Source organism: Cyprinodon tularosa, unplaced genomic scaffold (assembly GCF_016077235.1).
Source record: "Cyprinodon tularosa strain WSP-4 unplaced genomic scaffold, ASM1607723v1 ctg1030, whole genome shotgun sequence".
Classification (NCBI taxonomy): domain Eukaryota; kingdom Metazoa; phylum Chordata; class Actinopteri; order Cyprinodontiformes; family Cyprinodontidae; genus Cyprinodon; species Cyprinodon tularosa.
The window spans coordinates 140,845-153,668 of record NW_024037817.1 but is presented as its reverse complement, the minus strand read 5'-3'; the positions used below and the strand labels follow the sequence as shown (position 1 = coordinate 153,668).

General features: G+C 37.0%; 2 protein-coding genes across 2 annotated transcripts in view; both read left to right on the top strand.

Annotated features, from left to right (window-relative positions):
* Positions 1-3,208, top strand: part of LOC119780966 (junctional protein associated with coronary artery disease homolog) — a 29,787-nt gene extending 26,579 nt beyond the window's left edge. Inside the window, exon 4 of the mRNA XM_038281245.1 lies at positions 74-3,208. Coding sequence (XP_038137173.1) covers positions 74-108 — 35 coding nt within the window. The 3' untranslated portion in view covers positions 109-3,208. The remainder of the gene's footprint in view (positions 1-73) is intronic.
* A 7,918-nt stretch (positions 3,209-11,126) lies between these two features.
* LOC119780932 (supervillin-like) overlaps positions 11,127-12,824 on the top strand; it is an 82,882-nt gene continuing 81,184 nt past the window's right edge. Inside the window, exon 1 of the mRNA XM_038281222.1 lies at positions 11,127-11,562. The gene's annotated coding sequence lies outside the window, so the exon portion shown is untranslated. The remainder of the gene's footprint in view (positions 11,563-12,824) is intronic.

The following is a 12,824-nucleotide window of genomic DNA, read 5'->3' as shown; positions in this document are numbered from 1 at the left end:
GAATTAATTAATCATTGCGTATGGAAACATGCTTTGGCAAGTTCACTCATATTTCTTCTTTTTTAATTCCCAGAAACCGCTGATCCCAGCCAAGGGGTAACAAAGTAGTAAAAAAACTGGTCCATCATTTCCACCAGAGGTTTTAAGCTCCAACACTGTGACCTGGCTGCCAACTAGAATGCCTTCATTTCATCTTGACACTGAAATGGCCTTCTTGTCCGACAAGAGCATTGTGTACACCTTCACCGCCGGCGCTGCATTTACTACTATGAGTGCTGTTCCACTGCCAAAGGGAGATGCCCTACAAACCAGCAGGGCAACTTCCACTCCAGATCCCTCCCCAGCCTTCCTAAACTGACTCCCCCCCTCCCCTTCTGTCCTCCAGTCTCAACCTCATTCTTCTATAGCGTTTCTACTAGTTAATCTACCTGTAGCGGCTTGTCCTTTTCTATTCTATACTCCCAATGCTTTTTTCATTAGCAAACATTATGCAATTCTGTCATGCATACCAGAGCTTCTAAAGTGTGGATAGCGAAAAAGACTTTTCGCATTTTTGTTTACCGAGGAGCAGTTTAAGGAAATGAATGTAAGTGTTTATGTTAAAGCCAACATAGACGTAGAAGGGTTATTTTCTCAAACGTACTTTTGCATTTTAAATACACCAAAATAAACGTATCTGATTGTGGTCAGGTGACAGCTGTTTTTAGAACTGGAATTTACTGTCTTTGGCTCAAGAACTGTTTTGATTTTCAGAAAAGATAAATGCGCCTTTCTTTGTTTTGTTTTTTAAGATCTAATGACATTATGCCCACCCTCGTTGCTTTTCTACACTCTGCAACCTTAACCCATAGATCTCTTCAGTGAAGAGTTACTCTTTATAACATGAGATGATGGATCAGTTGTCCAAATGTGTTTCAAAGTGGTTCTATACAGGACAGGGATTGCTGCCTTTCTTAACCACCTTAATAAATCCTGGTCGGATCAGGGGAAGTCTTTAATTACAACCTGAACAATTCAGTGTAAAGTTCAAATTTCCAGGTAATTTCAGGAAGCAATAAAGGCAATGACAAAGTTGGTGATCAGTGACTTTATAAAAAATTTACGATGAACATAGGATTTTAGAAAAATAAAAGGAAAAGAGAAAAAAGATAAGTAGAGCAATATTGTTGTATTAACAGCCCAGTGGTGTAGTGGAGCTACCTGTAGGAACCATTGTCGGAAGTTTTAATGTGAATATGTCATTCAGATCATATTACAGGGAAATGGAGTCATGTCAGGGTATGGGCGCTTAACATAGGGGTGGGTGCTTTTCTTCATGATATATATCTATCTTCATACATCTGTGAAACAACATTTCACTGAGTATTTATTTTTTTTAACCATCAAATTGTTACTCGGTTTGCATAATTGTACAAAATAAAGTATATTTTAAATATTTTAAGAGAAATTTTGTATTTAACCATGGGATTTTATTTCTCCGCGCTGATATCAAGCTGAAAGTGTCATATCTATGTATAGTATCATATTGAGAGTATACGTAATTTTCTAGTGCTTTAAAACAGAAAACCTATCATTTCAGAAGGATGACCCCGTTGTGTGCCTTGATCACACGATTTGAGTTCAGTGAGTGACAGGGTTCATCACTGCAGGGTTTGACAGGACTGAAACTTTCTGATTGTTCCATTACTTACGATTTGATAGTGCTTTTTCATATGCTAACAAAGTCAGTGTTTGACGCTCTTAGTGATATTTGACTCATTAATCCATCAAAGATGTGTTTCCTATGTTGGTGGTCATACATGGCCTCTGTCTTTATATATTTGTCTTTGTATGTCTTCCAGTTCATGTACTGTTTTGTTGTCGCTCCTCAAAACATGTTGAGAAATAAAATTTGGATTTCTTTCACCTCCCCTCCCCCATCCTTATTTATTTATTTTTTTTGTCCCTAAGTACTTTGTTTTTCTTATGTTGTTCCTCTCATTACACGGCGTGTTCTCTTTGTGTGAAATGTTCTGCTGTCACCGACATCTATTGCACTTCAGGGTTGCAATATGCTACTTTAGGCCGCATATCTGCAAAACGAACTGGCAGAGATTCTGTCACTTTGAGGATTTTAACTCCAATTCTGACAAGACTGTAATTGCATTTATGTGGTTTTGCAACATCAGCAGTATTGCACTGTTGTGATCGTTTATCGCTCATCCGTTACCGCCTAATTTTTATGTAGCATTTTACAGCTGTAGCATCAACTCAAAACCTTGTCTTGGTATTTGGATCATTTCTTGTAAATTTGAACCACTCATTACGCCTTATTATCTGTGCATTACATTATGCTCTAGAGAAATGCCAAATATTAACGTACTAAGCACTGTTCACACCGTTACTTTTATTTCAAAATGATTTATTTTTGCAAAACAACTCACAAACCTGCCGCTCCTCTAGGTGGAGCAGTAAAGTAGCATTGTGAGTACTTTCTGCTCCTCGTGCTGTTTAGCCTGAACATAGAATCAAAACTGTGAAATCGAAACAAAACTGAGAGTGTAATTATGAAAAAGTACAGGATAAAGGATATGGCTGAATGTTTATAGACAGATTAACAGGAAGGACAAGCTGTTTCGCCTATATCTACTAACAGAATTCATCTTTGATTCATTTTGGTCTCTAAAAGGCCTTGGTCTTGTACTAAAACTGCCCCTAACAACATTTTTATGATTTCTCCACATATGCACCCAGCCCCTTCCAATTGGCATGAAAGGTACACTTAAACATAGTGTCATTTCACTTTTTGTACTACAGGTTATGTGCAGACATGAAGTAATTATGCACACTTGTAATATTTTCTATTTTCATATGAGATTTTAGTGCTTTTTGTACTCACTGACATCTTTTTTTCTTCCTTGCATGGAATGCAAGAGAGTGGAGAAAAAAAAATGTTTTTCATAAAGTATATTTGCATTTGGTACTCTTAATAGTGAAACCGGTGGGCAAGACATCATGTTTCATTACTTCATTTACAAAACTATGCCAAGTATTTAAAAGCTATTTTTAGAGTGAATCAAAGAAGAGCTCATACATTTTCTTTTCTTTTTCTTTTAAGACATGCCTTTATCTTTGTATCTATAAATAAAAGCATAATCCATAGTCACACGATTGTGCTACTGTTGTATGATTCTGCAGTCTGATTCATAAATAAACTCTTTGCATGAAATGTTGGTTGGTGGTTCATTTTTGCTTCATAGTGTTTCATAGTGCTGCATACACCATTTAAGCATTAGTTTCATATTAATTTTGAGCTTTTATTTTTATTTTAAGAGTTCTTTGTCCCACAGTGAAAAAAATATACATAAAAAATAAATAAATTATTTTCTTCACTAACAGAAACTGATAGCAACATCATAACTGTAGGCTCAATGACAGCTGCCTATCATGTTTTTTTTGTTATTTATTTTGCTTCTACATTTAAAGGTTTCAGTTCATAAAACAAATGCTGATACCAGATATCAATTATCTAGGTTAATACAAAATGCAACTTTCAAATGATGAAATATACCAACTATGTTTGCTCTCAGCAGAAAAAAACAACACCTTGCACCATTTAACGTGGTTTTCCCACAGTTTGTGAGGACGACTGCCAACCAGTGATTTCCGTAACTTGAAATCGATCTTTTATATTAATTATTTTGGAGGAATTTTGGCCCACCTTTTTCATATTTGTTTGAATAAAGGAGCAGTTTTCAAGATAAAATTGACTATTTTTAGTCATGGCAAATGATACGTCTGGATGTTACCCAGGCTACTCTGAAACCTTGATATTGCTTTTTTTTATTAGTTGATAGGTGGATGTATTTATGTCACAGATCATACATCCATAATAAAATGTGCTTGAGCCCAGGATCTGAGGTTATTGCTGAATTTTATTCTTCTGGAGAATTCATGGTTTCATTCATTTCCAGGCCTGAAGCAGCAAAGCCATGGCAAAGCATCATACTATCATCAAAATATTTTTCTTTGGCCACGATTATTTTTCCCTTTTTAATTCTGTAATTCGGTTGGGAGTTTTGGCCTGGTGGTTAGAGCAGTGTGTCTGTGCTCTAAAAAGGCTGCAAGTACCCAATTCGATCCCCACAGCCTGCAATCTGGGTTCCTGAGCAAGGCCCTTAACCCCAACTCCTCCCCGGGCGCCACCCAATGGCAGCACACTGCTCCCCAAGGCGATGGGTAAAACGCAGAGAGTGAATTTCCCATTGTGGGACAATAAAGGGATTTATATGTTTTATATTTTACCCCAAATATAAAAAGAACCACGTATTTAAATAAGTACCCCAAGAAAACTTTCCAAAAGTCTTGAAAATCTCTAAATAGAAAGCAGGTATTTGTGGGCAGTACTCTTTTTAGGCTTTTTATGCAACTTTGGTAATTTGGTGACCTCATGGTTTAACTGTTGTTGTGCATTTGGTGTAATCTTGGCAGGCTGGCCACTGCTACAGTATGATGGCTCATCACTAGTGTCTCTATTTGTTGGCGATAGCTTTCACTGAGGTTACCCTGTAGTCCCAGTGATTTTTTTTAGGTTTGGGTTATGATCAAATATAATTGTCAAGTGGGAGTGGAGGTTTGAGGGGACCCAAATGCAGACACAAAATTAGGGGTGCTTTCTTGAAGATTTAATTAACCAAAAGTTCATTAGAAGCAAAAGTCCAAAACATAAATCCACAAAAACTGAGAACCAGGAATACTCACAAGAAGGGGACAAAGAAATGATGAAAAACCAGCAAAGAGTGACTAAACAGGAGGAGTATATATTGGAGAGAGAAACAAGGCCAGGCAAATTAGCAGATTGGAAGCAGGTGTGAACAGAGGAGGCAAGAGGGGAGCTAGGCAAATGGAGACTGATGCAAGAGAGCAAACAAGAAATATCTAAGAACTCAAATACAATCAAAAATAACTAGAACACAAAAATGGAAATAAGGCCAATGAAAACTTTAGCCCATAAGATCTCCTTACAGATAAAGGACCCCCTGTTAAATTATATCTACAATCAGTGAAGAAGCCTGATGATCATAAGTTACCTCTTTCATTGAGAGATTTTAGTGCAAACAAAACACACCACAGCCAGCATCCTGTTTTGAAGAAATTCCTGGTCTTATCTCAATTTCAAAGACATTCCAGAACCTACACCTCTTAAAAAAGCTAAATGAATGTACATATATGAGCCTGTGTGTATATTGGGAGTGTTACTGCTCCATTTTACCAAATAAAGATCGAATTGTATAAAGAATGTTCGAGGCAAATATTTGAAAGCCCTAATTTAACCCAAAAAAATTAATGCGCATGATAAATGTATACAAACACCGGATTGAAATAGTTTACTACATTACTCCCCTTTTTTTTTTTTTTTACGGTAACAATGAAAAATGTTATTGAACTTAAACAAAGAGAATCACGTCAAAATTTGCTGCTAATTGAATTTTCCTTTACGAAGTGCGCAGTTGATCTAAAATCAGAATATCTGATCAGTGATTTAACACTCTGGTTTTCTTACTTAAAACATGTCAATGCAAAACACAAAGCTTTGTAACTGTGGCCCTAAGATAATGTTTTAGTGTTGATAACTAAGCTTTTATGTCCAAACTTAACTGCAGAAGTTGACTTTCATTTTGTAGGGTTAGATTTTAGTTGTTTGATTCACTGAATTTCCAAATTATTAGCATGAAATCAGAAGCCTACCTCAATATTATTGTTTTCTACCAAACAGTTTGATAATAGTTGATGGACAGGATTTGATCTGGACTAAAATACACTGGATATTTTAAAAAAACTCAGGTAGAAATGTTAGTGTTGTGGCCCAGCTTTAATAGCACACAAAAAAAAAAAAAGGTCCACAAAGGCCACGGACGCACCATGGACTAGTAATTTATGCAGGTGAAAGAAAAAATGCTCCAGGTAAACTCCTTCAGTTTTTCTAGTTTATTTCTCCTCAGCCAAGCAAACAGAGAAGGACAAACATTTCCTCCATGCTTCTCTTACGCTGGTAAAAAAAAAAAAAAAACATACGCCCACCCAGATGCATGCTGGTCCTACAATTGACAGCCTATTTATAAAAAATAATTCACCAAAATTAATCATAACTAACCAGAAACAAAGGAACATGACTAAATAACCAAAAAACATGATCTCATAACAGATAACAAACAACAAAGTAGAATAAACTTATTATCCACAAAAACAAAAAACGTTGTTAATTATTAACAAAAAAGTAGCTCCTAGTTTATAAAGAATATTCAAAGTGCTTGACATGAATTAAAGTGAAATAAAGCAGTAATAAAAGAAAATAAAGATAAAAACCTGTACACTGGTTATTGAAATTTGTTTTTTGTTTTTTTTTACATCATGAGCTCTATTTTTTCCATTATCTTTCAGTCGTACTTGTAAAATAACTGGTGTTGTCTATTTATGATGTTCCTACTGCTGTTTGACAAAGATAGAAAACTAAAGTTCAATGGATATGGTTGGAGTTTTTTTTTTTCACTCTACAGCTCCTCGATCAAAGGATAAACCACCTGGCAGTTGCTAGTGTCCTGTCAGCTGGAGCCTTGTTCCAGAAGGTGCCCCAGTTTCCCGACCTGTTTCTTTTGTTCCACCTTAGCAGAGATTTTACTATATCATGGTCTGTAAACCTTCCAGAAGGTAAGTTTGTCATGGAAGAAATGAGGAGAATCACCATCAATAGTCACGCATTCTCAGAATGGATTGGATGTGGGGGGATAGTAGCTGGTTAAATCAGTTTTGATTAGATTAACCAAAATATTGGTCAGAAGTTGACCAAGTCATTGGTTTCAGACCAATCATTTTAAGTGGTCAACCAAACAACCAATAAAAATGTTAACTGATGGTTAACTGATCTGACTGTTTGGCTGTAGTTAAGTGGACTTAGCGAACATTTACAGTGACTTGTTAATAGATGTTGGAGATCGGCCTGTTTTCCAGTGTGGTCCTGTTTCTCTGACCGTGACTGAGTGGATGTGCTCTCTTCGTCCTCTGGCATGGGAGCTGCCTTGGAGCTCGTCTGCCTGGCTGTGTGTTTCCTGGACGGGGCCGCCTTTTACAGCTACTTTTTGTATCTCTGCTTCTGTCTCCTTGAACCCCAGTCGGCCTCGGCAGATGGCCGCTCACACTGAGCCTGGTTCTGCTGGAGGTTTCTTCCTGTTAAAAGGGAGTTTTTCCTCTCCACTGTCGCTACAAGCATGCTTAGTGTGGGGGATTGTATTTGAGTCAATGAGTCAATGCAATCAACTGGTTTTCCTTAGATAGAAAACTGTGTATCAATTTGACTGTATGATCTGGTTGAACTGTAAAGTGCCTTGAGATGACATGTGTTGTGAATTTGGCGCTATATAAATAAACTGAATTGAATTGAATTGAATTTGTACATATACAGCATGCTAATCATGGGTTTTACCTTGGTTGTAACTAGTGTTTCACCGATACCAGTATCGGGCAGGGCCCCGATACAGCACTAAAATGGTGGTATTGGCGATTACCGACAAAGAGGGCACCAATACCATTTTAAAAGCCAAAAGTTTATTCAACTATAGTCACCCGTTCCAGGTAGGTAATAAAAACTTCTACTGGATTCACTTTGTATTAGTCTCTTTCCGGCGTCACAAAGGTAGGCAGCAGCTTGACAAAGCCATGATGGCAATTATTTTACATCTAAGTAGTATGCAGTTCTTCATATATACACACCAATTTCAAGCAGATGGTATCGGTATCGGTTGACACTGCACAGCCAGGTATCGGAATCGAGACCAAAAAATGGCATCGGTTGTTAGAATGAACTAGTATTAACCAACCCCCCAAACGACGTCATTTAGACCTTGGTTTTTAGGCTAGATCTGGTCGGTCCATCATAGTCTTGATTTAGTCCAGAAATTGGGCTTTTTTTGGTCGGTCAAAAGACATTGAATTTTCAACGTCTGTTCAACTATCTTAAAATGACGACTTTTAACCTTTCACTTTTCAACCAAATGTAGACGTAGTTTGGAAGTAAATCATGTCGTCTTCAACGAATTTTTGTTGGGTGGGAAGTAGCGTTAGCAGGGATGGTGATATTGGAAGCAGGTGCCCCAGTTCCAGCTTTTAATGCCGTTATACTTTGTTCAAAGTGATCAGTTTGTATTGGTCATTTTATAGATTATTTAAAAGCACAACCAAACATATTAGTAAAGTTTGTTTTATTGACCAGTCTGATTTTAGGGTGTGCCATTAAAACATGCTTAGAGTGAAAAGTGTAAAAAGACATGAATCATTAGTTTTGGTGCTTATTTTAGCTAAGGAGGGACAGAGCAATCATTAAAACTTGACCTTTGGCCCCACTATGCTGAATCTGACATTAATAATCCACAATTTTAGGCCTCTTTCTGTCATATTCTGATTCTGAGAAATATTTCTCTCACACATATTTGCTGGAATTTTGCAGAGAATGTGGGGCTTATTCTGCACCATATGATTGAGCTCAAGCACATATGCTCCTAAGCCATTACTTTGATTACAACCCTGTCACGTAATAGATGGTAAAACCAGGTCAGTCCAGGTTCACATTAATGCCTGCAAGTAACTGCATTTTTCCCACTTTATTTTTTTTTTTATTGTTATCTTTTTTGCATAGAAGTTTATCCTCTGGTCTGCAGGTTTTCCTAACATATATTTCCAGCTGTGTCTACATCACTGCTGTGTCATATTTATGTCCAGTAACACCTCAAGTCTGTCATAACTTTGTCTCAGAAACCCCATTAATGCTTCTACAAACCAGCAGATGTTTGGATGAAAAACACACAAATCCAGTTAAAAGAGAATAAAGATATATAATATACGAAGTCAGAACATTATAATTCAACAAAATCTTTGTCTAAGAACAGAGATCATCGGGTCAATAAATGTGAATAAAACTACCTAAACAACCTATACACTGATTATATTGATAATTGCCTTATCTCAATTTGAAATACACAAAACTGTTCAACAAATACTAGAGGAATGAGAAATTACAAATATTCAGACATCTGCTGCTGTTCTGTTGTAATACCACCAGAGGGAGACAAAACACAAAAAAAGTCAAGATCCTTTTTTTTTTTTTTTTTTTTTTTGCATTTTTTAATAACTCACCTGCTCATCTGATTTCACATGATCAAGACCTCATTATCAATAATCTAACTGCTTTATGACTGCAATGCACACTAGATAAATAAAGCTAAATATTGTGCAATCTGTTACCAAAACTGTTACTGTAACCTGACTGGCCATTTTAAAAGGTTTATTTTGGTTTCAACAGGTTTGAAAACATTTGTTTTCAGAGCTTAATTTCCTTTTGCAGCTTATGTTAAACAATGAGTTTAATTCTTTTGAGTTCATTAAGTGTTTTTGTCGATAATGACATGATAGCATCAGAGGCTTCTGTATCTGCTGAATATATAAGATGTGACTATATCCTTCCACATCTAAAAGAGCCTTTTTGGATGGGCACTGCTTGGACCAGTACGTGAACTCATGATCACATTCTGACCATTTTAAGTTAACTTTTTTGAACTTTCTAGGTGCAACATGCAGTAGGACCATAAAGGGGATTAAGAGATTAACCTAGTATGTGGCATACTCAGGTAAGTTGTAAGGTTTCAATAATACTGAATTCGCAAAGGTGACAATGTTGTGGTGTGCCATGTAAATAAATCAATCTTATCATGTTGTAGTGACAACTGGTTTGATCCTCTATTTTTTCAGTCAATCAATCTCTAAAGGTTAAACATAAACAAAGACTGAACTCCACAATCTCACTCTACTGAATACATTTTCATTAATTGGACTTAGACTAATTTCATTTTGTACAGCTCTCATGACATTTCCATTTTTTAAGTGCAGCAGTGATCAAATGGAAACGTGGGAGAAAAAAACATGGTGCAAAAAAAAAAATGCATTGATATGGTCAGTGTGATGCAGAGTCTGTGACATGATTTAGAGAGTTTTTCAAAATTCATCTGTCCACAGCATACAGTGAGACAGCTGGTCAGAACACCCTTACTATCACTACGGAAAGCAATTACTATTGATTTTTTTTTATTTCAACCAAAATCCAAGTAGATTAGGAATATCTGAAATATTCACTGCCTCTTTAGTAGTAAAAGCTCTATTACATTGATGATGAATTAAATCTGCTCAGTTTGCACCACAACAGCCCTCCAACAGAAAATGTCAAAATGTGTTGATTTTTTGCAATGTATTCTCTTGTTTCACAATTTTATTCCAAGCAAATTCTTGTTGAAGACCAAGAAAAACCTTGAAATGAGGTGCCAGTACCACCTCAGCTGAATCTCCCCTTAAATAATGAGTGTCCTTTTCCTATAACCAAGATCAAATCAACCAATAAAGCTTATTTTAGCTGATTCTATCCAGGATATCATTCTTTCAGTCATTGTTTCCAAGTAGTAAAAAGGTGGTCTGCATTCTCAGTGTCAGGTTCCATTCTGAGCGTGACTTTTTCCGAGGTGATTTACAGAGTTTCGATTGGTTGATAGGGATTCTGTGTGCAGTACAGTAAGCGCTGGAGAGATTAGCTGGTGTAGAAGGAGCTGAGCCAAAAAGCAGAGCTCTTGATTTATTGGTAGATCTACTATCTGACTCTCACTGAAGAACATAATAGAATGCAAAATGTGCCTTTTTGCTAAACTTAAAAGTGAAGCTAAATGCAGAGAATTTTTTTCACATGCCTTCTAAACGTCTGCTTGTGTTAGTCGTGTCCTTTTAAAGAAAACAATGTCTACTATGCACCATATAGTGGGATGAAGACATTGTTTTTAAAAGGATGACGTCAATAAATCAAAGTGGAAATTTAAACAAGCTATCCAATGCATCAAAAATGAAGGGTTTGGTCCCTATGCTGCAGGAGCAGAAAATGTGTTGTCCACAACAGCTGATTCAATCCCCCCCTGCGCTGGAGGTCAGATGCTTCCTGGCTATTTATGGCAGCTGCTCCTCCATTACGCCTGCTCTCTTCAGTCCATATATGGTTGCTGTGGGATGAGGTTACCACAACAATTTTGGGATGTGTTCCCAAACCAAATGGAAGCAGTGTTACATCCATCTAAACGCCATAAGAACAGGTTAACCAAACTTTGTCTGCAGGAAAGGATAACATCAGGGCAGCTGTTTTAAACCTCTGGAATATTTAAGGAGTGAACTACAGCATCCCTCTTTGTTTACCTTTTTTTTTTGCCCCTTTCACCTCACCTCTCTCTACTTTAGCCCACTCCCCTTTGTGTTCTGGGCCTCTCGGCTGTCCCTGGACAGATTTATTTCTCCCCGGTCCAGCAGAGCACTGGAGGGAAAGCACCCAGGCTATATTTGTCTGCTGCTTGGGTTGGACCTGCTTCATGGTAGATGATCGTTTGCGTTTTTCTACTCACACCTGCAGCTCCTGTCTCCTCACCATCCCACCAAGCAACTAAGGGTCTATTTGGATCGCTTTTAAGGACAAATTAACTCCTTTTATTATTGGAGGCCTATTCATTTGTAAGTACTGTTTTGCTTAATTTGGCTAAGGTTTTCCACACTATAAGAAGTGAAGCATTTAGTTTGACAGAATCCAAATGACCAGGTATCTCTTTCTGTCATTTTCAGCACATTTAGCATCTGAAATATAATAATTTACAAAGCTTCAAATAAAGATTCAACTTTATCCGATTGGTGTTGGTATAATTTGAAACGCTTGATGCACTTTGACAAGGAAATGTTACCATATAGAGAGAAAACCATAATGTTTTATTCAATAACTATAAATAGATCAACAATTGCACCATCTTATAGTCTCTGCCAACACATAGGCAAATTTTAATTGCAATTTGTTTAACTCTCTTCCATTTGAGGACTTAACATTGCGTCCCAACTCAGTCTCCCTTTCCTCGTGTCTCAAGTAACCACAGGGGTCTTAGCATTCCAAGCTGCAGATTATAGTTGTTTGTCGGTATGCGGGTGCAGCTGATCTTACTTGTGTGTGAGTGTTTGGGGTGGTGGTGGGGGTGCCTTGCGTGTTGTTCCAACATAATTTCACCACAGTTTTGTTTTTGTAGTCTACGTGTGAAAGTTTGTGTCTGCACAGTCATTGGTTGCTGACTTGCACCTGTCGTTTCCTGTCAAAACAGGCAGACAAGTTTACAGGCTGGGCCCCACACTTGACCCTTTGTCACCGGACTCTCCATGCATGAGATCTGAATTCAGTCTAGATGTATGCAGTCCTTTTTGTCCTGCTGTGACCAAGCTATTCTGAATATCTATGTACTGATAACAGATTGCTTAACTTGCCTAAATAGACATACGTACGCAAGACAGAAGTGATCCAAGCCTCTCCTTAGGGGCCCAGCAGCATCAATGTTTACAGAAAATGAGAACGGCATCAAATTTAATTTGATAATTTCAGCATTGGTTAATCAAAGATTATTTATATCTTAAAAATTAAAGGAATTGGCAAGATTACGCATAAAATGTATTATTAATTAAAGTAAAAAAAAACATTATTGTTTTAGGGATATGTTGCACAGTTAAAACACTTTCTTTGTGTATGAAATCAATTTTATCACAATTTAATCTGAACTAATTGTTTATTTCTTTTTATGCTCAGTAAAATGTTATAGGAGGGGCCACAAATGAAAAAAATGAGGCCCCATAGAACCTTGGCCAGCCTGCACATACATTTTTTTTGCAGGCTTTTGTTAAATAACTAATCTGCTTTGTTGATCAGGAAATCTGGATAATAGGCTTTGCAAAGGGTAAATGGT